General features: G+C 36.8%; 1 protein-coding gene across 3 annotated transcripts in view; it reads left to right on the top strand.

Annotated features, from left to right (window-relative positions):
- The window catches only part of NETO1 (neuropilin and tolloid like 1), a 74,866-nt gene extending 49,096 nt beyond the window's left edge, over window positions 1-25,770 (top strand). The window contains exons 7-11 of one of the 3 annotated variants that reach the window (XM_037381531.1): window positions 3,141-3,369; window positions 15,503-15,616; window positions 17,981-18,539; window positions 19,718-19,766; window positions 20,993-25,770. In XM_037381531.1, the coding sequence (XP_037237428.1) occupies window positions 3,141-3,369; window positions 15,503-15,616; window positions 17,981-18,539; window positions 19,718-19,754 (939 nt within the window). In that variant the 3' untranslated portion in view covers window positions 19,755-19,766; window positions 20,993-25,770. Of the gene's footprint in view, window positions 1-3,140; window positions 3,370-15,502; window positions 15,617-17,980; window positions 18,540-19,693; window positions 19,767-20,992 lie in introns of all 3 variants that reach the window. The other 2 variants (XM_037381530.1, XM_037381529.1) reach the window with 2 other exon arrangements.
- The last annotated feature ends 627 nt before the right edge of the window (window positions 25,771-26,397 follow it).

Here is a 26,397-nt window from a genome sequence, read left to right as displayed (position 1 = left end):
CTATGTCAAGTATAGTTTTAACATTGTTCTGCAGTTAGACTAAGGCTTTTTTTTTTTTTTTTTTTTTTTTCCTGGAGTAGGTAAGAATTCTCCTGAAAGAGTGGAATAAGATAAAAAGGTTATATATGTACATGGCATTATATCTGCACAGTCTGTCATATCTATATATGATATTTTGCAACATACAGATGGTATACATATGATAGGCATTCATGTTGGAAGCCTTCTGTGCTTCTCTGTAACACATTTATCTGACATGCTTTGTTTTCTGGAAAACAGTTCAGTCATGTGTATACAACATTTCGTATAATCAGCTGCAGAAGGTTTTTATTGCATTACCTGTGACAAAGCTGGCAAGCGCCCATCTGAAGCAGGCTGCTTCCGTTAGTGGAGGAAAGAAAAGCAATGTGTACCTTTCTCCCCATTCTAAGTGAAATTTTATGCAGAGATGGACAATGGACTATCTCAGCAGCTTTACAGGAGAAGCTGTGTATCAGGATTTCACAGTGCCTGTTTCGCTCTGTTTTGAGCAGGAGCAACTGTTCTCTAGCACACAGAAGCAGCTGTCTGATGAGTGCCAGCTATGGCCAGTTGCTAGATGTGGGTATCGTGGTGCTACCTCTTCCCATACCTCCATCCCTCATGCATAGTCTTGCTCTGGCAGGACAGTAGTGTGCTTGTGCCAGCTGGACCCAAGGAGCTGCTAATAAAAGAGGTCTTATCAAACCATGAGAGTGAGGAGTAAGAGCCCATCACACATTGGCCACCCCAGTTCTGCATTTGAGTCACTGACTCATCCAAAGTTCTTGTCTGTATTTTTCTCACTGGCCTTTTGCTGCTGGTTTTTGTTTGGTTCCAGTTAATTTCTGCACATTTTCATACACTTCCTATCAGAAGTGTAACAGTTACTAGGAAGTAGCTGGCAGTGAATGTCAGCAGTTCGGCCTTCTGGCCATGGAAGTGGCTGATGCTATATAAACAGAAAAAAGCAGGAGCCACACTGAAGATGAGGTTTACCTGGGAAACTAAAGTAGTCAGATATCAGCAAAGCAGAAATTATCTGAACAGCTGAAGAACACCAAGAACAAAGATTTGGAGCTCAGGGAGTTAAGGGTCAGGTACCTGAGCAGCTGGGGAAGGGAGGAAGAGTGTAGAGAATGAAACAGAGACTTGGTAAAGGGATGTAGCCAGTGCAGAGGGACTTCAGAAATCCATTTTCTGAAGTCAACAAATCTTCAGAGTTCAAAACAAGCCTTTAAATATGACTTCACCAAGGAAGTAGGTGACCTGCTTTATCAGGAATGGAAACTGCATGTCCCCCAGTAGAAGAGGAAATAGCAAGACTTTTCAAGACAACTTGTTTATAAAAAGTGGTGGTTACTATGAGAAAATTTCAGCAATGCTAGGTGACTGAACTCTAGTAACTTTTCATTCCAGTGCAGGGGTGGAGCAACCAGTAAATGAAATTGTAACCACTATAGAAAGTATTCCTATTACTTTGTGTGTTGCTGTTAATGTTCCATTTTGTGGAGAATACAAACAGCTTCCTTGATTTATAATATTTAAAAAACATGGTGAAAGTAGAATTCACTTAACAGCAATTTAATTGAAATATATTCCTCTGAGTTCTGGAAGATGGGAATGTTGGAACATAAGTAAGGATTACTGTAAGAAATAACATTAGAAAAAGGTGAGGCAAGCAAAATGAAGCTTACTTACTATAACAAATTTCATGTTAGTAAGAATTGTTTTACAAACATTCTTTTCAGAGAGACCAGTTGCAAAGTGTAACAAGGAATCAAAATGTATCATAATGCACTATCTGAAAAGGTTCATTTAAAGATATGAGCTATTAGTAAAAGTGTCAGACTGCTTAATAGCACATAATTCTCAAACTATATGAGCTTTAATATTTTAATGAGGTGAAGTGGTGAGTCCTGTTGCTACTACAATATGCTATGTTTGTGTACTTTGTGCAAATGCAGAGAAGGTTTTTAAGCAATTGTTCTGTCATGTAAAAACCTACCTGAAGTTAAGATTATTTGTAAAGAAGTATATCTGGTGTCTAATACAGTAGTTTCTTTTTGCTTATGTTTTCAAATGAAGATGCGTATAGCTGGATGCTGGCTATGTTTACTGGCTTTTTGTGCTATTTCTGCCCTACTTCACCTTTCCGTATCATTCTCCTGAAGTCTTCTGGGTATGCTTGGCAGTTTGATTATGTCTCACGTGTCTATTGAAAATATTACTTGCCTTCTCTGTTACTGGAATATTTGATGTTGCTTGTATTATCAATTGCTTTTAAAATGAGTGGTTTTCCCTATTAAAGACCATTTAGAGTTTTATATCAAATAATAGCATTTTCTTCTCACCCCTGCTACTTTATGAGTAGATTTAAAGACTTCTTTGCAAAGAGAAATACATCTATTACTTTTTGAGAGAACTTAGCTTGTATGTAAGAGACATTTCCTAAAAAAAATTCTAGGTTTCAAGCAGTTTCCATGAAGTATGCTTGATTTCAGCCCTGTTAAATTATGAAGATATATACCATAAAGCTTTGTTTAGAAAAGCTGAGATGGTGGCCAAATTGCTTGAGGAAACATGAAAAGATTAATGACTGAGTTTTGCCTGGCTCCCAGATTCTTACTTCCTGAATCAGTGTAGCTGAGACATATCATAAAGATGACACATATTGACTCTGGGGAGGAAGCAGCAATTATTTGCCTTATTATTTTCCATGTCAGGCAAGTAATAGAGTAATATTGTGCCAGCCAGCAAAAGAAGAAATGTCTAGCTTGTCTGTCCTTCAGCTTGAAGGACTGCTGTACATACTTCTCAAACACGGGTATGTATTTGGAGATTAGGACTTTACTGCAACAAATAATAATAATAATTAGAAAATCTAGATCTTCTGCTAGATTCTACTTTGAAGCAAGACAAAATACCAGGAAGTATAAACACAGTATTCAGTTTCAACATTAGTGTCCTTCCAGGGAAGTGGCCTATGGATCACAAATTCCAGAAAAATAATTTTGGTAGTAGTGTTGTGTAGTCTTTCTCCCACAAGGTAGAACAAAGGTGTTTAATGTTTGTTTAGTCATTCTCAAATGTCTTTACACATTGCCTTTGTTGTTTCATAGATCTATTTGCGATTCTTGGACTACGAGATGCAGAATTCCAATGAATGCAAAAGGAATTTTGTAGCTGTCTATGATGGAAGCAGCTCTGTGGAGGATTTGAAAGCAAAGTTTTGCAGCACTGTTGCTAATGATGTAATGCTGCGGACAGGTCTCGGAGTGATCCGCATGTGGGCAGATGAAGGCAGTCGAAACAGCCGATTCCAAATGCTCTTCACATCTTTCCAAGAACGTAAGAACCTAATCAATGCATCTGCCTTTCAGTTTGTTGAATGGTCCCAAAAACTGTTAATGTTTTCTTTATGCAGAGTAGTCACTGAAAAATGTTCCCAAACAAGCTATGTAAATTTTCAGAACAGTTTTTTATGCCAAGCATTTGTAGTGTGCAATAATTTGTAGTGCAGTAGACAGAGCTCAGGATTCAGAGAGAGCACAGGATTCAAAGACAGGAAGACAGCTATGAGTAGTCACGACCTGCCCTGTCATAAGACTGTGACTTTTGTCTGATCCCCAAGCTACTGGGCTGCTGTGTCTTTTTCCTTACACAGTGCAGAAAATAATACAGCTGTGAAGGTTTTTATCAAGCCTAATCCTTTTCTATTAATGTTATTTTTTAGGTCTCATTGTGATGGGCATTTGAAAAATACCTTATGATTGTTTTATCACAGCTGGTGGGTGTATTTGTGCATATCCCAGAATGCATATATCAATAAACATATAAGTCAGATACTTTTAAGCAAAGAATTTAGTTGTTGGGTTGGTTTTTTTTTATAGTAACAGGAGCTTTCTAAAAGTCTTACATGTTGTTTTGGTTAATACTCTTTCTATGCACCTTGCCTGCATTCATACGTTTATATGATTTCTGGACCCAGATAATAAGGAAAACAGCCTTTCAAAGAAACAAAAGGTAGTTCTACCCAGTTAAGAAAAAAAAAAAACCAACCACCAAACAACCAAAAAACCCCAATCAAACAAATAAACCACAAAACCCACTCAACAAAATGCAATAATCTCATTAGCTTAAAATAACTGACTCAGGTAATCACTTGTGAAAGATATTGATTTGTTTTCTTTGATGGAAATAATACCGGTCCCTTGAGGAAGGAGAATATGCATTTATTTTCACATGCTGATTCATGTCTGTTTTTAATGTATTTTTTGGTTTGTGCATCACATGTCTGACAGGAAGATTCCTGTGTGGCTGTCAGTGGTTGGAATGAAGGTGCACTTCTACCAAACACTTTCTTCATCTGTATTCTGTGTGTGTGTACCCTGCAATGAGGCAATGAGACTCTGTTGAAAGCAACCTCTGTAATTCCTTAATTATGGCTCTGATTAAAAATTTCTGACAGTCCATGTGCCTGAAACTGCATACGCCACTGTATTCTCACATTTCAGCCTTAGGGTGGATTATATTTTTCTTGTCTGTAAATCAGGCCAGGGTCTAAAAGATATTCAGAACCCTCAGCTGAGATGATACTGCCCTTCTGTCATTTCTGCAACTGGAGATGTCTTGAATATTCAAGATCTGATTCATTTTTTTCACAAGGCATCCTGATCTGTTACCTTAGAAACAACTGCATAGACATTGGAGGTTCATAGCGTATAAAGAACTGGAGAGTGAAGTGCTATGATGACTAACTTGAAATGAAGGTTTGAATAAGTGTGTGTTTGCAAGGCTTTCATATTTTAAAGGAAAATAAGGAAAAATGTGGGCTTTTCTCTTATAATATTCCAAGACGTTTACCTGACATGCTACATCTTATGAGCTACTCCATTCTTGTAAACAGACGATAGTTTATACTGCATGGTATTCTGACTGGGAAGTTGAAAATATTAACATGATGTGTTTTCTCTAAATTTATTCTGAATAAACATTGTGCACTAAAAGCTGAAAATTTATTAAGGGCTAAATTGTGCTTTGAGATATGTATACACAGCCTGTTCATAAATAGTAGAAGAAGCTGCATCTGTATTTTTAATGGTGTAAATTGACTTTAAAGATTTAAAGGTGATGCAAACTGTACTTTCTGTGCCATGTCAGTTGTCTGTAAGTGCTGCCTTATGCCTCAGACAGAGCTGGCTGTCAGGAGTCAGCTAGAGCAGATGTCCGGTGTGCGCACTGGCGAGACACAGCTCATAGAATGTAAACTGCAATGTCTTTCAGCAGCGTGTGGGAATAATTAGATCATCTGCATGGAAGAGAAGGAATGTCAGACCTCATTCAGGGAGATGTACATCAGGGAACAGACACCTGTGTCTCTGCTCGGGGGCAAAGAAAGAGGAAAAAAGCTATTTTGTTCACCTAGAGATGAGAAAGAAACAAAATAGAAAATGAAATTTATGTTGTGGCCATGTGCATCGGAAAAAGTGACAAAGTAAAATTCCTGCATTTACTGTTGCTGTGGGAATGACCAGGAGGTGTCATGATCTGTAGCTCCCCAAATTCCTCTCCTTAGTGTGGAGTTAAGTTGTTGAGATTGTGAGTCTTCCCTTACACAAGGCTCTGTAAACTGGAAGTGGTTTGGGTTTTTTGTGAAAACAGGCTACTTAGCCTGAGGAATGTTTTCTTTCTGTGTGAGTCTGTTCAGTGTTCATTCTTGTTATAGAGCTGTTTCCTGGGGTCTTGACATTTGTGTAGAGCAGAGAAGTCTTAAAGAAATTTTTTACATTATTATTTTCATACAGTTTGATCAGTGTGGTCCAATTACATTTGAAATATGTCTCTCTTTTGTTGGTGTCTAAAGGTGGTCTTACAAGTTTCCAAAGCTCTAGCAGTGATGTTTTGTAGAGCAGCAGTACTGTAAATATGTCTGAAGGAAAGGCATACAATGACAGAGGTTGTTAAATTTCCGGTGCCAGAAAACCCGTAATGATTCTCACATCATGAAAATAGTAGAGCTCTAAGTAACACTTAAAAACCAATTAATTTTTAATAGCTGATAATTTAGAGTGATGATCTGATATTTTGTGATCAGCATTATTAGCTATTCCAACTGTCATTATGGGCTTTGTCTGCTTATGTCCTTACCTTTTTAATCCTTAGTATGTCTTCTAAACATATATATATATATATATATATATATAAAAAAAATCATATTTTGTGTATGGTAGTCACTTGTATAACAGATTTTAAATATCCAATAAATAAATTTAAGAATCATAAAAAGAAAAACAAGAAAGCTGGTATCATCAAAAAGTGTCTGTTGATCTAGTAAGAAGTCTTGAAAAATGGAGTCTTTTGTTTCAGCCACTGACTAACTGTTCATTTCATTTTCCATGACTGTGAGAGTGATCTCCAGCCTGATTAATGACAGACGTGCTACACCTACAGCTTCTTCAAAGAGCTGCTCCTGAGCAGACACACCTACACTTTAACCAAAAAGCAGATTCGTAGAACCAAGGCATATGGGATAAGAGAAAATCCCTCTGTATGCACAGCAGGCAAGATGTTCTTTCACCTCTGACTGCTATTTGGTAGCACTGCTTCCTTCTCCATCCCTGCATCAGAAACCCCAGACCTGAAAAATATCATTCCTTCTCTTATTTTGTTCTCCTTTTCAGCTCTAAGTGTTTTTAAAGCCCTGTCACACATGGTTTTCCTATAGCAGCATAAGTTCTATTGTTCTTATTTTCCTTTTATTGACAAAATATTTGGCTAGAAATCTAGGGCCATGTTTAAAATAGTGCACAGCTTTATGAAGTATCAACACTCAAGTCCTTGTTTACAGCCAGAATCCTTGAAGATGATCACACCAGCACGGGCAATTTTCTAATAGGGAAAATACTGCAGGTATGCAGTAGTAACAATGACTGTTATTGTTGTAATGCAAAGGGAACTACTGAGGAAGGGAACAACAAACCAATAAGTGTAACACGTGAAAAGATGGTTTCCCATTGCAAGGACTTAGTAGTGTAAATAGGCTGCAGCTTTACTGGTTTTGCTCTGTGCTTCCACACTAACACTTAAAAAAGAAAACACTGGTGTTGCTTTCTTGCTGGTGAGCACTCATCTGTGATTTTCTTCCCCTCTGTGCTATTTGCAGCTACCTCTACTGAAAAGCCCTCACTGGCTAAGCATCCCAAAGACTCTCTGACCCTGAACAAAATAACAGTTTGTGGTGCATAGTGTATAAACTGAACACAGAATGGAGCTCTGAGCATGTGCTCCTGAGTTGCCATTCTCTGGTGAGTTCATATATCAAAAAAACCCATGAAACCACATATAAGTGTTTTTTAAAGACTAGATTACTGATATGTATCTGGTATTAACTATCTGTAAAAGTTACATTTATCTTGAACAGAGCTGACTGAAGGTGGCTGAGAAAGAAAATTCAGTATTAAACACATTTCATTTTCAAGTTTCTAACAGATATATTTTAATAAGATTTTTTCATTAGTGTCAAATGAAAAAATAAGTAATTACTTAATATTAATAATTAAGATTACTTGCTTTTAACCATCTTCATAATTTTATAATCTTAATAAAGTGGAACAGTCTCTCAGCATGACTGAAGTACTTTTCCTCAGAGAAGCTGAGAAAAGAAGTCTTCCTCTGTTTCAAGGATGATCTATACTTCACGTACTCAAGAATTCTTGTGCAGAGCATGATGCAATGAGCTATCTTGAGTATATGAGGAGTAGGTGTGAAATGTCTAACAAGTGGAGCAGAAAATATTTCTCACATCTAACCATTGTTAAGATTTCAGAAATTTCCTGTTCACCCTCAGGAGAAAGCAAGATCTCTCCAAAAGGTCATGACAAGAAGGGGGGAAAAGAAAGAAGCCTAAAAATACCTAAAGTAGGGTAGGACATTCATCTAAGATTAGTGAGTCCTGGACTGAAATCCCTGTCTTGAAACAAGCTCAAAGGGTAAATCTACATGGTTCAATGAAGTATGACATAGACACCCAAGGTAGCTTGCTCAGAACTACTTCACTCCCTAGAAGCAAAGAAGTTGCGCTAACCCTGCATCGTGCTTAGAAACAGTGCAAATGCACAGGGAAGGCACTGCACTGAAGTGGAACAGCCAGGCTTCACAGCAGGTCCATGATAAATCAGCTTTTGGCCTCACCTTGTAAAAATGTTTTGACTTGGCCGTGTCTGCATTTTATACCCAAAGTATCTTGTAATGTCCAGCAAAACAATGCCCAACAAACAAAGATATTTTTATTATTATTATTAATGTCATAACATCACAACAGTATAATAATTATTAATAACACAGAGAATATTTAATTGCTATAGTGCTTTATAAATATTGTTATTTTATAGTATAAATGTGCATGCATTACTTGTGATTATTTTATTGTCTCAGTGGAAGCAGGTGGGGTTTTTTTAGGTATAAAATAGAACTGCTTTTGTTTCACGTTACTTTGTAAACATGGCATATGGAAGAACTATAAACGTTCTTTATGTTTCTCTGCCTTAGAGCTATTCAGGATTAAAAGAATTTACTCTCATCTTGCATTAATAAATGAAAAAGTATAGATTATTTGTCCCATCTGCACCCCCAAAACCTTCCAACAGTAAGAAAATAAAGTCAATTCCATTGGCTCAATTTTTATGAGTTTTGAAAGCAGTAACTTTCAAATACTAAACTCAGGGGTTTTTTAATATTGTGATGGTAACCTTCTGGAAATATGATCATTATTGCAACCTCCTAAGTTGTACTATGAACAAAATATATTTACATGCCAGATAACAGAAAAAAGGTTATTATTATAGGATTTTTTAAAGTATGTTTCCTAAACGTGTAAAAGATTCTGGGATATCATGTCCATTTCTGTTAACTCACTTGCTTATATATCTTCTAGGATAAGTGCACCATCTTGTGTTGAGTATAAATACTTGTAAAGCAGAAGATGTTACATTATAATTAATTCAATAACTAGAGGTTTTTAACTTTATGTAAATAAAAATGTTTGCATATTAAGATACAAGATATCCCTACACATACCACAAAATTCTTAAAAAGAAGATATTACCATTAAAAATAATGTAGAATGAAAGTGTTTAAAACTTTTTGTTTAATACATATTATTTTATATAAGCTATAATTTTACATCAAAACAATATATTGGTTCACATAAAAACTAGAAAAATAACCTTTATTAATATTCTTTAAAATGTGATTTAATTTAAATTATAGTGTTTCCATGCTGCAAAAATCCAACAATTTATCAAAGACTTGAAGTTATTAAAATATATCAGATTGAATTATACATATAGTTCTAATTTGCTCGCTTACATTATAATCATTATGAATTGTTCATTATGCTGAACAGGCTGTTTCACTTATTTCTTGACAGAGCTTGACTCCAGGCAGCTTTGGGACACAGGAGAAATAACATATCTGCATGTTCCCGACTTACTTTTAACCTAATTATGAAACCATCTTTTCAGGGAGTCAGAAGGGTTGAAGTTGGAAGGGACTCCAGGATATGATCTAGTCCAATCCTTCTGCTCAAAGCAGGGTCAGCTACAGCAGGTTGCTCAGGGCTGTGCCCAGTTGGGTTGTGAATATCTTCAGTGATGGAGACTCCACAGCCTTTTTGGGAAACCAGCTACTACACAGTGTTTGACCAGCTTCAAAGTAGAAGTTTGTTCTTGCATTCAAGAGGAATTTCCTGTATTTCATTCAGTGCTCATTGCTTCTTGACATATCACCAGGCACCACTAAGAGCCGGTTCTGTCTTCTTTACTCCCTCCCATCAGGTATTCATACACACTGATGAGAACCCCTCTGAGCTTTCCCTTCTCCAGGCTGAACAATCCCAACTCTCTCAGCTTCTCCTTAGGTCAGGTGATCCAAGCAAGCCTTTAACAGACTTTTTGGCCTTTTGCTGGACTCACTCCAGTATGTCTTGCTGAGAAGGCAAGAAATGGACACAGCACCGCAGATGTGGCCTCACCAGTGCTGAGTAGAGAGGAAGGATCATGTCCCTCAACTGGCTGATGAGACTCTTTCTAATGCAGCCAAGAATACTGATGGTCTCCTTTGCCATAAGGGTACATTGCTAGCTTGTGGTCAACTTATTGTGTGCACCAGCACCTTTTCTGCTAACTTGCTTTCCAGATGGTCAGTCCCCAGCATGTACTGGTACATGAGGTTATTCCTCCCCAGACACAGGACTTTGCATTTCTTTTTGTTGATCTGTTTGAAGTTCCTGTTTCTTCATCCTGCCAAGACCCATCTGCACAGCTGCCCAACCACTTGGTCCATCAATAAGTCCTCCCAGTTTTGCACTGCCTGTGAACTTGCTGAGGATACACTGTCCCATCATCCAATATATTAATGAAGAGGATAAAGAGTATTGGCCTCAGTACTGACCCCTAGGGTATATCACTAGTGAATGGCCTCCAGCTTGACTTCATGCTACTTAACAGAACTTCTTGAGCTTGGCAGTTCAGCTAGTTTCAGCCCGACTCGTTGTCTGTATCTAGCGCATATCCACCAGTTTATTTATGAGGCTGCTATGGGAAACAGGGTTTAAAGTAAAGAAACATAACATCTACTGCTCTCTCCTCACTCACCAAGATAGTAATCTAATTGTAGAAGGCTGTCATGTTGGTCAAGCATAGTTTCCCTTTCATAAGTCCATGCAGACAACACTCTTCTTGTCCTACATATGTTTGGAAATGGTTTTCAGGATTATTTCCTCTGTCACCTTTTGAGGGATCAAGATGAGGCTGACTGAACCTTAGATCTCAGGATTCTCCTTGCTTTTCTTTAGGATGGGGGGACATTTAGCTTTCTTCCAGTCCTCAGAAACCTCCCCTAATCATCATGACCTTTCAGAGATAATCGTGAGTAGCCTTGCAATGACATGAGACAACTACTTGGGGTATTGTATCAGGGCTCATGTCTGTCTGTCGTGTTTGTTTAAATATTCCCTAACCTGTTCCTCTTCCACTGAGGGTAAGTCTTCCCTGCTCTAGTCTTTCTCTCTCATCTCAAGTGCTTGGAACTCCAAAAGGCAAATCCCACCAAAAAAAAGATGGAGAAGAAGGCATTCAGTAGCTCAGCCTTTTCCATGTCCTTTGTCACAAAGTCCCCTGCCTCAGTCAGCCTCACACTCACATTTTCCCCCACCTTACTTTGGCAGCTGACAAACCTGTAGAAGTCCTTTTTGTTGCCCTTGACAGCCCTCACCAGATTCAACTCTAGGTGGGCTTCAGCTTTCCTGAGTGTATCACTGCATCTTTGGTCAGTGCCCCTGTATTTTTACTGGAGTCATCTGAACTTTCTATGTGTCTTGTTTATGTTTGAGCTTAGTCAGGAGCTCACTGTTCATTTGTGCAGGCTATCTGCTGCCTTCACTTGATTTTCTGCTTGTTCAGATAGACAGATATAGAGCTTAGAGAAAGCAACTTACAGAATCAACCAATTCTTCTGCAACCCTTATCTTTCTCGGACCACCCCCCATGCCATTCTTGCAAGCAGACTCCTCAACAGTGAAATTTTGCTCTCCTGAGGCCCAGAGTTGTGATCCTGCTTTTTGCTTTATTCCCTCTTTGCAGCATCCTGAACTCCACCATCTCATGATCACTGCAGCCAGGGCTGTACCTGACATTCACATCCCTGACTCATTTTTCCTTATTTATAAAATTATGAGGCCCAGCAGAGCTCCCCTCATCAGCTCCTTGATTATCTGTATCAGGAAATTATCATTAGTTCATTCTGGAAACCTCCTGGATTGCTTGTGCCCTGTGTGTTGCCCTTCACAGATATCAGGTGGTTAAATGAGGTGGTGAAACCCCCCTATAAGGACCAGAGCCTGCGAACATGAGGCTTCTTCCAGCTGCCTGAAGAAGGCTTCATCTACTTCTACTCCTTGATCAGGTAGTCTGTAGCAGACAGACAGCAACTACAATATCGATAGCTGTCAGCCAACACTGGGCTGCCCACTAATCCTGACTCAAAAACTTTCATTTGGCTCCTTGCTCCATCCAAGGCAGAGCTCTGAACATTCCTGCTGCTCTCTCATATAAAGGACATTTGTGTAGTCTTAGGGAAGACCACAGACTGACAACACAGGTCTTCTGCTGGGTGGGGTGGAGAGACCTGTGCTGCTCTATCTAGTTGAAGCTAAGGACAGCAGTAGCTTCCTTTTGTGAAAACATCCACAGCCTTTCCTCAGGTTAAAATGTTAATGTATTGAGGCATTGTCGCAGATGACATTCAAAAATTAAGCTATCAAGCGCTGCTGTCACATACCTTTTCTGCTTGATTCCATGCCCACCTGGGTAACAAGTTCAGGGAAGCATCAGGACCAGATCCACCTTGCGGTAAAAGAATCCTGTTTACTACCAATTAATTTAACTTTTTTAAAATTAGTAGAATGTCCTAGATGCAGCATCCCAAGATATGTCTTTTCAAGGGCAAAAAACCTAATTCCTCCAATGTGCAATGGGACTGACAAGTTTTCGGCTTCCCTTGATGCTTTCATTCGTTCCAGCTAAAAGCCCTCATTAGAATGGGAAAAATATATTGATTTCTTGTCCAGCTTAATCGCTCCAGGTTCAAGGGACCACAGGGAGGACCTGACTATACTAATTTTATAAACATGAACAAGATGAGGCTGTTTGTCATTAGGTTTAGGAATCTTACATTTGGGGGTTTCTCATGCTAAGTTTGCTGTTCTTAATCTGAAATTGCTCTGCCTTGCTATTCATGTAAGTTTTGATGTTTATTCACATACATCTCCTTCCTCCATAGTTTAACAGCACAATTTAGAGAAACTTAGATTTTCTTTTTTCTTCCTTTTTCTTGCCTTTCATTTCCAGAACTCCCTGCCATCACTTTGCATAATAATCCCTTCTTATATCTGCAGAAAATGTCTTTTGTACTGCTCTATTTTTTCTGTTATTTCTGAAACATTTCCTAATATTTTTCATTTGCTATAAAATATCTTGTCATTCCTTTCTGTGCAGAATGTCTTAAGTGTCATCTGTTTCTGATATACAGTTCTCTCTTTCTTCCTCTTCCTTTCACTTCCTTTACTACCTTCCTCTAGTTCTCCTTTTTGACTTCTGTCACTATACTTCTGAATTCCTTTACTTCTGCCTTGCACAACTGTCCTTCCCTCCCTTAAATTGTTCTCTTTTGGGGGTTGTTTTTCCACTATTAATCCTTTCTTTGCTGTTGTGTTCAGGGTTAAATCAGACCGGTTTTAAAGTGGCAAGAGCAAGTCATAGACATCTAGGAGGTTCTGCCTGCTCAAACACAGCAGTCTGTCATCAGCAGTTTACTTCTAAAGCCTTTCATGGCACTCTGCATGTTTTCTGTTTTTTTTGGTGGTTTTGTTCGGGTTTTTTTCTTCTTCTTTATGGCTTTATTAGCATAAACTTTCCTAATCTCGGACTTCTTTTTTTTTCCCCTTGTTCTCCTGTCACTCCCTGTGCTTTCTCCATTTGTCATTTGGGTCTTCTTTTCTTCTGCACTTTCTAATTATTATCATGTATTTTGAATGTGTGGCTGCCTAGGTCTTCGTAGGTGACCCTTTCATAAATTTTCTCCCTCTCTGTTTCACATTTTTCTTCAGAGCAGGCAGTGAGACTCTTTCTGTGTGTTGGAAAGACCCAGTTCCAAAAGCTGCTCACCTTGCCAGAAACAGATTGTAGCTAGCATGTGAAAGGGTGATAGTGCCTCTAATGGGCTCCCTATATGATGTGTCACATCATGATGTGACACAGTATCCTCCAGGCTCAGCCCTCACTGTCCCCAGATGACAGCAACAGATAGATAAGGACTGTCCTAAAACACCCTCCCTTGCTAATACGCATGTGTGCTGTTCAGTTCTTTCTGTCCAGTTTAAAGTAAAATCCTCCCTGTAACAAATTTAACACCTGACCAGGGTCACTGCAGCTTAGGAGATGGCATACCAGATCTTTCCAAAGATTGAACAGTGGGCAGAACCAGTGTGGCTGAACAGTCAGAATTCTGAGTTGGCTGAAAGACACAGTATATGTATACTGTTATATCCAAGTTGATGGTTGCATATTTGGGTGTGTGAAAAACTTTTGATGACATTTATTATTTGTTTAACAGACCATAACTGCTCTGAAGAAGCCGTTGTAGTCAGTTATGGATATCTGAACTTAAGTGTTTATTGAGAAGTGGATTTCTTAACATGATATATGGGGTCATTAAGTCTTACTATATAAATCCTTTGTACTGTTCTTAGCAAAACACTGCAACAAATTTCTCCTCTGAGCCAGTCTCTGTGCTATGCATATATGTTGTCACAGGAACTACTTTTAAAGTCGCAGAGGAGAAAATAGCCGTGAAGCATCAAATTCAAAGCATCAATAATGTGAGCGTCATAACTCCTTTCTGATTAGTTAAAGGTCTTTCTTTAAGAGTTATTTTTTACCTTTCCCTTAAAAATAATTATAATAATGCTTTTGGGTTGTTTGAGCTAAAAAAATACACAAAGAGTTCAGGTTTAACTGTTTTAACACTGATAAAAGTTTGTAGCTCTTTTTCTAAATGGACAAAGATCTGGTTTGGTTTTAATAATGAAATTATGAGGAGTAATTTATCTTTACTATGTTATATAATTTTGGAGTAGTAACTTTACAACCCTAACACATAATGATCTCCCAACACTTGAGTAAGTAGCACAGTTTAGCAATGTGTACAGTTCCTTCTGATGGCTTCCAAGCTGCTTTTTTACAGTAATAAGATAAGGCCTTCAGTAAAGCCTTCATCCCGCAGCTTTAATCTGAATGATTCTCCTAGATCATGGGTTTCAGAGACACTGAAGACTTGCTTTTTTTAATCGTCACACTTGTGATCAAAGGGGCACTTCTTTACTGTAGTCTTTCTTGTGAACATAAGGTTCTAAAAATAATTTTATACTCTGTGTATAAATGTTCAGTCACTGTTGACATGGGCACTAAAGTACATATCTTCTTTGAGTCACAGGAGTTTTCTTATAAAATTGGAGTTTCAACGATAAACTTTAAAGTATTTCCCATACACTGGATCTGGCTGGGATACAGTTAATTTTTTTCATAGCAGCCCATAGGGTTCTGTGTTTTGGATCTGCGGCTAAAACATGTAATAACACATCAATGACCCCCAGGCAGTGTATGGGGGGCTAACCCATTACAGCCATGAGAATCAGGCTTTGGGAGAGTCCATCTTTCTCAGAAAGAACTGAAAATCTCTTGCCACAGAATAATAGACAGTGTGTGACTTGAGTGCTCTCAATGCTACATGTTAAATATTATACTCAAGGAACCTGTGTTGTATAGCTTTTTCCTTTTACAGGTTACATGATCACTCCTAGATGTGTGTGTTGCAGAAAGCTACATGATTTACTACTTAATGCCAGTTTTTTCTCTCTTGTTTTTAGCCCCTTGTGAAGCCAACACATTCTTTTGCCACAGTAATATGTGTATTAATAATACATTGGTCTGCAACGGACTCCAGAATTGTGTGTATCCTTGGGATGAAAACCACTGCAAAGGTAATGTGTACAACTGAAAATGTCAAGTCATTTAGACTGCATGTGATACAGAATATTATCTGTAGTTTATTCTTAAATATGTGCCAGATGGGTCAAAGCTTAGAAAAAGTAATTCACGGAGAGCATACATCAAGTAATAGAAAAAATGAAGAGACATGAAAATACTGATGGATTGTACTTTCAGTGTTTGCATTTGTTTTGCTTGGTGTTGATCTGTGTTGGTTACGTCCTTCTGGCTGGTTATGTCTTACTGGCTAGCTCTGTGATCACTTGGTCTCTGTTTCCTGTACAATCTAAATTGTAATTGGAAGTTGTATTTTGGTTCTTTTGTCATAGTTACCTTTGTCGTGGAGTAACATATGGGTAGCAGGTGTCTTTCAGCTGCATGCAATGTCCATAAGAGCCCAGGTAGACTAAAAAGCCCAGGTGAAGTGGAATTAATGCTGTAGGAAAACAACTAAATTACCTATAATCAAGTGAAATTGAAGAGCAAGGAACAAATAGGAAATCAGGCATAATGTCTAGTTTGTAGGTAGGGACTAATGTTCCCAACCAGGTGCTGACAATGGTTTCTAAATATTCCTCTGTGTTTCTGGAAAAAAAAAAAATCACCATCTGTGTTGTCTTCAGGGAAAAGAATGTAAGTAACTTACATCGTAGGCTCGGGAGAGTGCTTCCCCCCCCCCCCCCCCCCCCCCCCCCGTTAATGCAGATTTTTTCCTGGAAACATAGGATATGCCAAATTTAGTAACCAATCAAGAAAAAAATCAGAATGAGGTGGATTAGCAGTCAACCCATAAGTCTGCTGAAGCCTGTAAAATCCTGACAAGCAGTGCAATAGGATAAAACACAAATGAAAACTTACTACAAGAGAACAGAGCAAAACTGTGGCATGGCATAATATCCTTCAAAGAAACTAAACATATGATTGGGAAATAATTATCTGTTCTCTACTTCTTCAGCACAGAGAAAACCAGAAAACTTACCTCATTCTTTACTCATTCTTTAATTTCCAGAATGATTTTCATCTTTCATTTGCCAAGTACTTTTCTATTGGGTGTTGTGCATTTATCCTCTCTTGTTTTTCTGACTAGAAGGAGTTTTGCTGATTCTAGCAAAAGGGTTTTTTTGCTGCTGTATTGTTTTTTCTAACTCTACTACTTCCCCAGAGTCTGTGTCAGTCAGAGAAACCCCAGGTGAATCTACAAGAGTAGGCAATGGGGAGTACTGAAAATTTAATCTTTGGTATCTAGATTATAGAGATGGATGTTATTGTTTTGGTGCCAATAACTTTCATTTCAAAGGCTTTTTATTAAGCCCTTTGATATGTTTTAGGTTGCCAGGAAAAATTACATGAAACTGGGTGTTGAAACTTAATTATAGTTGTCAAGTCTTGCTATGCCTGTGAGAGACTGATGTGAGTGCTTTCAGCTTGCATTTCCACAAGGTTCAGTCACCATCTCATGTGTCTGCAGCCAGCTGAAAGCAAATCACAGAGAAATAAATACAGCAATAGGACAAAACTGGTTTTCTTTTTATTATTTTACTGTATATTTTCTGTTTTTCTTAATTCAAATGCTGAATTTTCTGGCTAACTTCCTACAAGACCCTAAGTAAAGGATAGTGGGTAGGATCAGCTTCTGGATTTTTATGGGTATTTAGAAAAGTTGCGGTAATGAATAGGTCAGGAACAAAAGGAATAACTTGCACACATCTTTTTTTCCTTTCTAAAGCCTCAGTTTGAATAACTTTTCTATTTTCTCCTGACTTAGATTTTTCATTGAACACTGTCAACAGTCCCAGGCAGCTCATAAATATTAGGACTTCACTGAAGTTCCCAATACTGAGGAGAATTTCTTTTTAAATCCTGTAAAGTCTTGCTCTTTCATTGGTCCTAATATCCTAGTTGCATGTATTTACTGGAAAAGACAGAAAATAATGAAGAGAACATCTGTAACAGTCTTAGGGGCTTTAGCAGGCAAATAGAGTTCAGAGGTGACACTAAAGCCATCTGCTTGTTATGGTGGTTGCTTTTTCTAAAAAATGCAAATAATTCTTTGATCTCATGAAGCTTGTAATATAACCTGAATATATCACTTTCCAAATGAATAGGTACACAGAAGACCTGTGTGTTGCTTACTTGGCTTTCAGGAATACTGGATTTCTTCCTTTTTTCTTTCTGTCAGTGAAATTGATTAAGTGAACTCATAGACAAGGCTCAGCTTTGCAGTAATCTGTGAACCGATCACGGTCGGGTTTATTCTTGAACTGCAATTAATGTTGGTTTTTTGGTGTGTGTTTTTTTTTTTTTTTTTTTTGTGTGGTTTTTTTTGTTTGTTTTTGTTTTTTTCTCCTGTCACACAGAAAAAAGAAAAGCTAACCTATTGGACCAACTTACCAATACCAGTGGGACTATAATTGGGGTGACTTCTTGCATTGTGATCATCCTCATTGTTATCTCTGTTATAGTACAGATAAAGCAGCCTCGTAAAAAATTTGTCCAAAGGAAAACAGACTTTGATCAAACTGTGTTCCAGGAGGTGTTTGAGCCTCCTCATTATGAGTTATGCACCCTCAGAGGGACAGGGCCTACAGCTGACCTTGCTGACGTTGCAGATGACTTTGAAAATTATCATAAACTGCGGAGATCATCTTCAAAATGCATTCATGACCATCACTGTGGATCACAAGTGTCTAGCATTAAGGGCAGCCGTAGTAACCTCAGCACAAGAGATGCTTCTGTCTTGACAGAAATACAACCCCAGCCTGTAAAACCACTCATTCAGCCCATGAACAGGAGAAATATCCTTGTCATGAAGCATAGCTACTCACAAGATGCTGCAGATGCGTGTGAGATAGACGAAATTGAAGAGGTACCGACCACAAGCCACAGGCTGTCCAGACATGATAAAGCTGTTCAGCGGTCAGTATCAATAGATTTTTGATGAAGACTATTGTGTAAGGACCTGATTGCCCAAACATATTCACTCTTTATTCAGTAAAGACACATTTTCTTTCTTCTTTATTTATTGTTTAAATTTCTGTTTCCTGATAGCACATACCATTATATTATCTCTCTCTTCCTGTCTCTCTTTCTCTTATCTCTGCTTCTGTTTCCTGAGGGATCTTGTATCTCAGTCTTACCTTTCTACTATATATATTTTTTTTTCTTTTACTATTTTACACATACCCACATACACACACATATAGGTCAACAGAGAAAAGGTACAAATTTTAAATACCAAAGATTTTATGTGAATCTAGTTTTTGAAAGAATCACATACATGTGGTTTCCTTGCAACTGAGGTGGCCTTGAGTATCATCTACTGTTGGTCTAGCACCTCTAAATCAACACATTAATAAATATAAAATACATGTATCCATTTTGATGCATGGCATAATAATGAGAAACACAATCCTGGGGTAAGAAAACTACTTTTCTCATGAAACATTATATTTTATATAATGAATGACAATATTTGAAAAACTTTACTGTATCTGTTTCATTATTAAACACAGCATCTTGGCTATTATTAACACATCTATATATATGTATCTCAATTAGAACATAAGATAGCATAGTGAATAGAGATTACCCATATATTTACATAGAAAAATGCAGTTAAAAGGAATCTTTCTAATCAATAAAAAAGGAGTCAAGCATGATATTTTTAATAAAAGAGATATTTCTACTGTATATCGCACTTTGAATGACTGTAAATATGAATGATTAAAAGTTTACAAGTAAAAGAAAAAGCAAAAACATTTATGAAAATTTATTTAAAGAAGAACACAGAAACTTTAAATATATATTTGTTTCCTCTCTCATGTGTTATTTATGCACTCCTTGTGACTGTTTACATACCCTCCACATTTTCTTTACACATTAAGACATTGCTGTCTCTTAAAAAATAAGTTATTTGTTTATTTTAATCTAATTGCATGCCAGTGTAAATTACTTCATGAATGTTGATTAGATTATCAAGGATGTACTGTTTATTAAGTATCTATGTGCATATATTTCTTTTTTTCTATGCAAACATTATTATTTTGAATGAAATAGCCATAACATTCCAGGTTCTGCCTCATTGGGTCTCTAAGCAAACATGAGTCTGAGTACAACACAACTAGGGTCTAAGACACAAACAAGGTAAGTAAACATAATGCAACAATTGAACCATCTCTTGCTTTCTATTTTAGATGTTATATTGCTATAATGCATGTTAGTTCTCAAGTTATATGTCAGCTTGTATGGAGAAAGCCAGGTTTGAATACTGAGAACACTGAAAGACAGATGACCAGTTTAGCATTGTGAACTAAGTAAAATCTATTAATTCCTTATTCTTGACAGCACTATAATTATCCCCTAGCTAAATATAATCTCGATTCCAAACACATTATAAAGACAGATGCTTTGCATGGCTCTGGTGTTTCATTTAATTTTTATTTATGAAAACAAAAATTAGAGTCCCAGCATATGAAACAGTATGCAAAACTTGGCAATCTAACCCAAGGCAGGAATATGAACTATCTGTTTTCAGATAATTTTATTCATTCAACCTTGTGAAATGTTGGGGGAAGGGTATGTGGTAGTACTGACAAATTTGGAGTAGTTCTACTGTTAATGTTTGCAAATTAGACTTCCTTTTTTGAGTCTTTTCTTAGGCGTTTCATTTTATATAATTTGTCATCAACACTTAATCTCAATAAACTTAATTTCAGATGTTTATAATGAAGTTATAGATAGCTGCTAGTCTGTTAAATTTTATATGTATATGTGTATATATATATAAAAGCATAGTTATGTGTATATTCATGTTTATATGTGTGTGTATATATGTATACAGCAATTTTACTGGGAAAGAATTCACTAATGCTTTTGTTGCTTCTAGATAGTTTAGGTAAATATTTTTCTTTATTTTTCCTTATAGAGAGAACATATTTTAACTGTTTTCAGACAACTACTCATGCAGTCATACGAACTCTGAATGGAAAAATCTCTAGTGAATTATTTCAGCTGTCTGAAAGACAGTGGACATCTTTCTAATTTCATTTCATTGCCTTTATCCAAACCCAAAAAGTACAGACTTATCTTACTTCCTTAGCAAGATATTCCCATTGCACAATAGCATGTTTCATTTGTAATTTGGTTGCTGGCCACCAAGTGCTCCTTAGTTTTTAAATATGTTTGGAGATTTGCTGCAAACTTGAAGAAATTAGCTCATAACCAAGACTCCCCCTTTTTTCTTCTTTTTCTAATCTTAGTTTTATTTCAGTTGATATGGTTTATGTCTGTTATTTACTTGTATGTTGTGTGATATGTGGAAAAGATTTACATTGAAATTTTGTTATATGTACATTGTTTTCATTATATAGACTGCTTGAGAATAGTGCGCTCCTGGGTGATTTTGAACATGCTACAATGAAATTTGAAACTATCGTCCTTGGAAACACCAGCTAGAGGTTTTATGGACCCTCTGACCAACTATTCTCATATCATGACAAAATTCAGCAAGCAGTGTTAAGTAAAATTACTAGAAGGCAATAAGACTTTGGTTATTATGCTTATCGGTCATTTCTCTTTTTCTTTTTTCTCTCTTCTTTTCGTTGCAAGTTAAATTCCCAATTTCAGGAACAATTTATTGAAATCAGGTATTTAGCCATTCATAATCACTTCAATAGAAATGTTTGTTGGATAAGCATCTAGCAATATGACTGAATTTGACATTAAGAAAATAATCTGCATGTATGTTACTGAATATTTGAGTTGGCAAAAATCCCTTTGTTAGATGCATTGTAAAAAGCATGCATTCACAATTATTGCTGTTACTATTCCATTTCTGTGTCATATGCTTGCTACTTGTAACTTTTTATATAAAGATACATAAAATGATGTATAATAATTTCTTACCTTGAGTTTAATGGCAACGTTTTCTTTTACCAAATTATCAAACCTTGTGTAATTTGGAAGATTAAGCTCAAAATGTAGCTTCTAGGAACTTGAAACCCTGATACATCGGAGAATCAGCTGTCTCTCGCCCCTCACTTATTTAAAAGCAAAATACACTATTTTTTTAAGATCTAAATGAATTCATAACACATAAAGTTGATCACCTAAACCCAATTAAAAGGTTTATGGTAAACTTTTTGTTCAATTCTGTACTTGTAACTAGTTTATTTCCATGGCAATTATTAGGAAGTTTGCTTCAGTATAGTAGAGCAGCAGATTTTTTTCAGGTATACAAATGTTATGGCTGGGCTCCAGTTTTAGAGATAGAAATACAAACAACTTCCTTATGCAAGATAAAATTACATTCATAATTCAAGCTATAAACATGAGTAACCAACACCAAAATCAAACCCAAGAGGTTAAGTTAGTAAGGAATTATTGTAAGTGGAAAAGCCACAATTATGTAAAGTTGAAAACCCCCTCATTTAACAACTCAATAAAAATGCATAAAATCATAGATTCATTATCTATTTAAAGTGTTATCTTCCCAAATTCTGTTTCTAAACAAATTCCAGTTCCTTCTTAAACATGCTGTGCTGTTCATGGTTGTTAGGTTTTTCTGTATATAAATTGTACTGGTTATATTGAAAAAGTGGGAAGAATTCCATGTATCTTCCCAAAGCATATATAGATGGCAAAAGAGAAAACCTGAGAGACTGACATAAAAAATAAGGTGATCTATATCAGCTATTGATTGAAATACGTAGTATATAATTTACATAATTAAAAATATAGGAAATCTGATTTCTACAAAACAATTTCTACAAATTTGATTTAGGAATGACATGAGAAGAAGAAAGGTTTCAGATATTTTCCTCCTTTTATGTACAGTATATTTGCAATGTGGTTTACATAATTTGATTTGAACTTAATTTGTTTGTTATCACATATTAGCTGCAAAAACCAGTCTTCTGTCTTCTGCAGTCATCGAAATTCATTGAGTCAGTGCTGTTACATGGATTTTTAGCATGCACTAATAGTTCATTTCCAGATCAGTATCTCTTTCCAAGTCCATATACTTTACCATTTTTTTTTCCTTAATCATTCCAAGTCCTATTTCATGATCTTTTCTTCAGTATATCATGTTAAGATATTTGCCACATCCATGCATCCATTATAAAATCAAGGAAGAATGAAAGGCTTGCTGAAAGAAATGCATATACATGCACACACATTTATGTATATTTATAAATATTTCCTAATGGAGATAGTGTATAAAAATATATATATGAGAACTCTGAATATGTAAATTTAGCTTCAAATGAATTATATTGGTCACCTAGAAAAATGCTGAAGCCTTGGATTTTAAAGTTGCTACATATTTAAGTGCCTAAAACTCACTGAAGCATAGAGTTGGTCTAGTCCCTCCTAGACAAGCACACAATGAAATCCATTTTTATGATATTTCCAATGAAAGTGTTGACTGAGAGAATGTAAATGGTGAAGACATGGCTATTAATAACTATGTGGCATGCACATCCTTTCTTAAAACACTAATTGCATCAGGGAAAATGAGTGAGAAACATAAAAATCTGTGTAAATAAAGCATGTCAAACAAAGTGACAATGCTAATGCTTACTTGATCTTGGAAACTCCTTAAGAAACATGTTGTCTAGTAGCTAGATATAACCTTTAACAAAAACTCCAGTGTGTGAGAAAATGTGAATACTGGGGGAACAGGGTCAAATTATAAAATTATCTATTAAAAACTAAACAACAACAAACTCAAACCCAAATAAACATTCTAGCTGAAATATTTAATTTTAAGAAATTATATGCTGTATATAGTCAGTGTAAATAATAGCCTAGTTCACTATACTGCAAACGGTAAAGATAACTTTGGTTGGTATCACACAACAGTAAGATATCTTAATGTGATCTCTAAAATTCAAAATATTAAAATAGAAAGAGTTGCTGCTGAAAACAGTTTGCCTTTCCTATGAGTATTTTGTGTTATTATGAAGCCACTTTTTAAAAAACAGAAAACATTTCAAGCAAGCTAGTTCAAACAGACAAGCTAGTTCAAACAACTTCAAGTTCACCCAAGTTCAATTAGCTATAGAGATAATACTCAAAACCAGTATTTGACCACAAATTATAAGTGAAATTTAACCTATTTATTATACCTTTTCCATTTTATGGAAAGAAGGTTTAGTTTGTTAAATAACACAGCTACACGTATTCTGTATAACAATATAGCAAATTACTGTGGCTTATCTGAGCTGGTATTGTTAGCTTCATGCATTTTACCTCATGTTTGCCTTAAACTAAAACTAAGAATGGTAGTTAGTAGGCGATTTTGGTGCAATGTGTGTGATGTATAGCCATGTTGCCAGTACGCTTATGGGTTTTTTTTCATTTTTTTCAGATGAGATTTTATTATCACAATGCATTGCCATATTGTTCATAGTTTTTCTTTTTTCTTGTTCTTTTTCCCGTGAGTGTAGTGTTATGTATATGCTTTTCTTTTTAGATGATTGTATGAACAACCATTTTTCTCCACACTAGGAAATAAGGCCTTTTCAGTTTGTCAAGTCTTCTTTGCAGCATCATTTAAAAATCTCAGGAAGTCCATTTTGTAAACCATTCCAGTGTAAATCTTTCCTATCTTCCTAATTCTAAAAATAGCTTGAAGAAAAGAAAAAAAAAGAAAAAAAGAAAAAAAAAAAAAAAGCTCTGAGAAATTATAGTACCTTATCCTTCTATTTTTCTCCATTCTTATACTGGAGATATTCTCCTGAACCTAGCAACAATGTAACCAATGGGAGGGAATTAAGAGAAAGTAGAAAGGTTGCCTGACCAAAAGAAACTGCTAGCACAAAAAGAAAAAAAAAAGGCAGACAAAAGAAACAGAGAAGTGTATGCTAATTAGAAGAAGAGTATGAAGGATTATTGCTCATACCCATCCACAAATTCACAGAAACATTTAGCACATGTAAGTTCTTTAGCCACCAAATAAAAATGTACTGTCCGCGTCCAGCTCCAAAAGACAGCCCTAACACCTGTGCTTTATGTAACACTGTCTTGCAAACAAGAAGTTGGCCTTTTCTGTTTTCTTGTCTTCTACTTCATGTGCAACCTCCTTGCTACCAGAAAGATATTCCAGCTGAGGGAGCAGAGCTGAAGGGCTAAGTGATACAAAGGACAAAACCTGCATCATTCAAAAATCTTTTTAACACAGAAGTCTGCATCTGATCTGGAAGTCTCTTATCTCCTCACTCCTGACTCAACATTTGATGTGACGTTCTGGACCCATGGCTCCACTGCTCTTTCTCGTCATTACCTTAGCATTATCACTCTTTACTCTGATGATCATTTTACATCTTTGTCACTGCTGCCTTTCATTTCTGTCCACAGTGACTTCAGTTCTGTTTCCTCCTCCAAATTCACTGAAAATGCTGAATTCCTATCAGCTTACTGAGCTTGTGTCACCCTTGCATCCACCTGGCTCTTTTCCATCTATCACTTCAGAGCCATCTTAAGCTTACCTTGTCTGTAAACAGCAAAATGAAAACATGTGATTGCAGTATATTTTAATTGCCTTTAATTTATGCAGCACCACAAAAGCTATGAAGATGCATTGGAATGGATTGGAGTATGGGCTTACTAGGGATGCTGGATTTGTATTTTAGTGACTGTGCATCAGTGTTGTCTGTGCCATCTACCTCTGAGTTGGCATGCCTACTCCTACTATAGTCATACTTCAATGTGCTGCAAAGAGAAACTCACCTCCACACCTTTTTCTCTCCCAGTGACACCTGCACCATTGTCAAGCCAAGTTTTGTTTCAAGTGCTTCTATGTTTTCTCCTCTGATGCATTTATATTAGTATGCCCCTCCACACAACATAAATCCCTGTCCTAGCCTCCTTGACATGCCTATTAAAACACGTTTGAGCTGCATAGCCTGGCAAACACTTGCCAGTGGTGCGGCAGAGCTACCATCAGCAAGGTAAGAACATCAGCTACCAGGAGAAGCAGGAGTTGCTGCTTCCCTCCATTTTCTTTCCCAGGAAAAGGAGTCGTGCTGATCCACAATCAAGCCATCTTGGTCACTATGGGAAAAAAAGAGAAGCTGCCATCCCCTTCAAGCAACAAACCATAACTAGGAGTAGAGAGACCATTTAAGCAGCCCATGATGAAAAACGGAAAGGACAAGATTGTTAGATTTCATTACCAAAGTAGCAGGCCTCACCAACACCGTGCTGCAGAATTGTATCTCTTCATTCTCAGATAAGGAGGGAAGACTGAAGTGCAATCCTTCTTTATTCCAGGGAGCAGGATACCACAACTGTGAGTACCGATTCTGTTCAGGGCTCTGGAAGGACTTAACAGCTGCTTGCATAAATGTAGGCAGAGAAGGACTCACTTGGGCTATGGGGCAGTCTTGTGCTGCTGCATGCGGTGGACAGCTCTGCAATATTTAGTTACTTAGACCTTTTAAGTTCACAGTTCTTCAGTCTGTCCTCCTCAGCTCCAGTGAGAGACACAGTAAACACACTCAAATATTTCTAAAACAGTGGCTTCATTGAAAAATGATTATTTAACATTTAATTTAGTTGGGTGTGAAAGGCATCCATGGCACTTGCTGCAGCTATTGTAAAAAAAAGAAAAAAAAAATTTTTGCAGAGATCCTAAGTACATGTATCTGGTTAAATGAACCGTTCATCTGTATCAACTGCATCAGTAAATGAAGACACCTTCATTGCTTATAAAACTGCAGGGCCTGATTCAAGCTCTACTCACATCATCCCTCTAGGTCCTGCTTTTTTC

Source organism: Falco rusticolus, chromosome 3, assembly GCF_015220075.1.
Source record: "Falco rusticolus isolate bFalRus1 chromosome 3, bFalRus1.pri, whole genome shotgun sequence".
Classification (NCBI taxonomy): Eukaryota; Metazoa; Chordata; class Aves; order Falconiformes; family Falconidae; genus Falco; species Falco rusticolus.
Note: the sequence above shows the minus strand (reverse complement) of the source record. Positions and strands in the feature narration are given on the sequence as shown.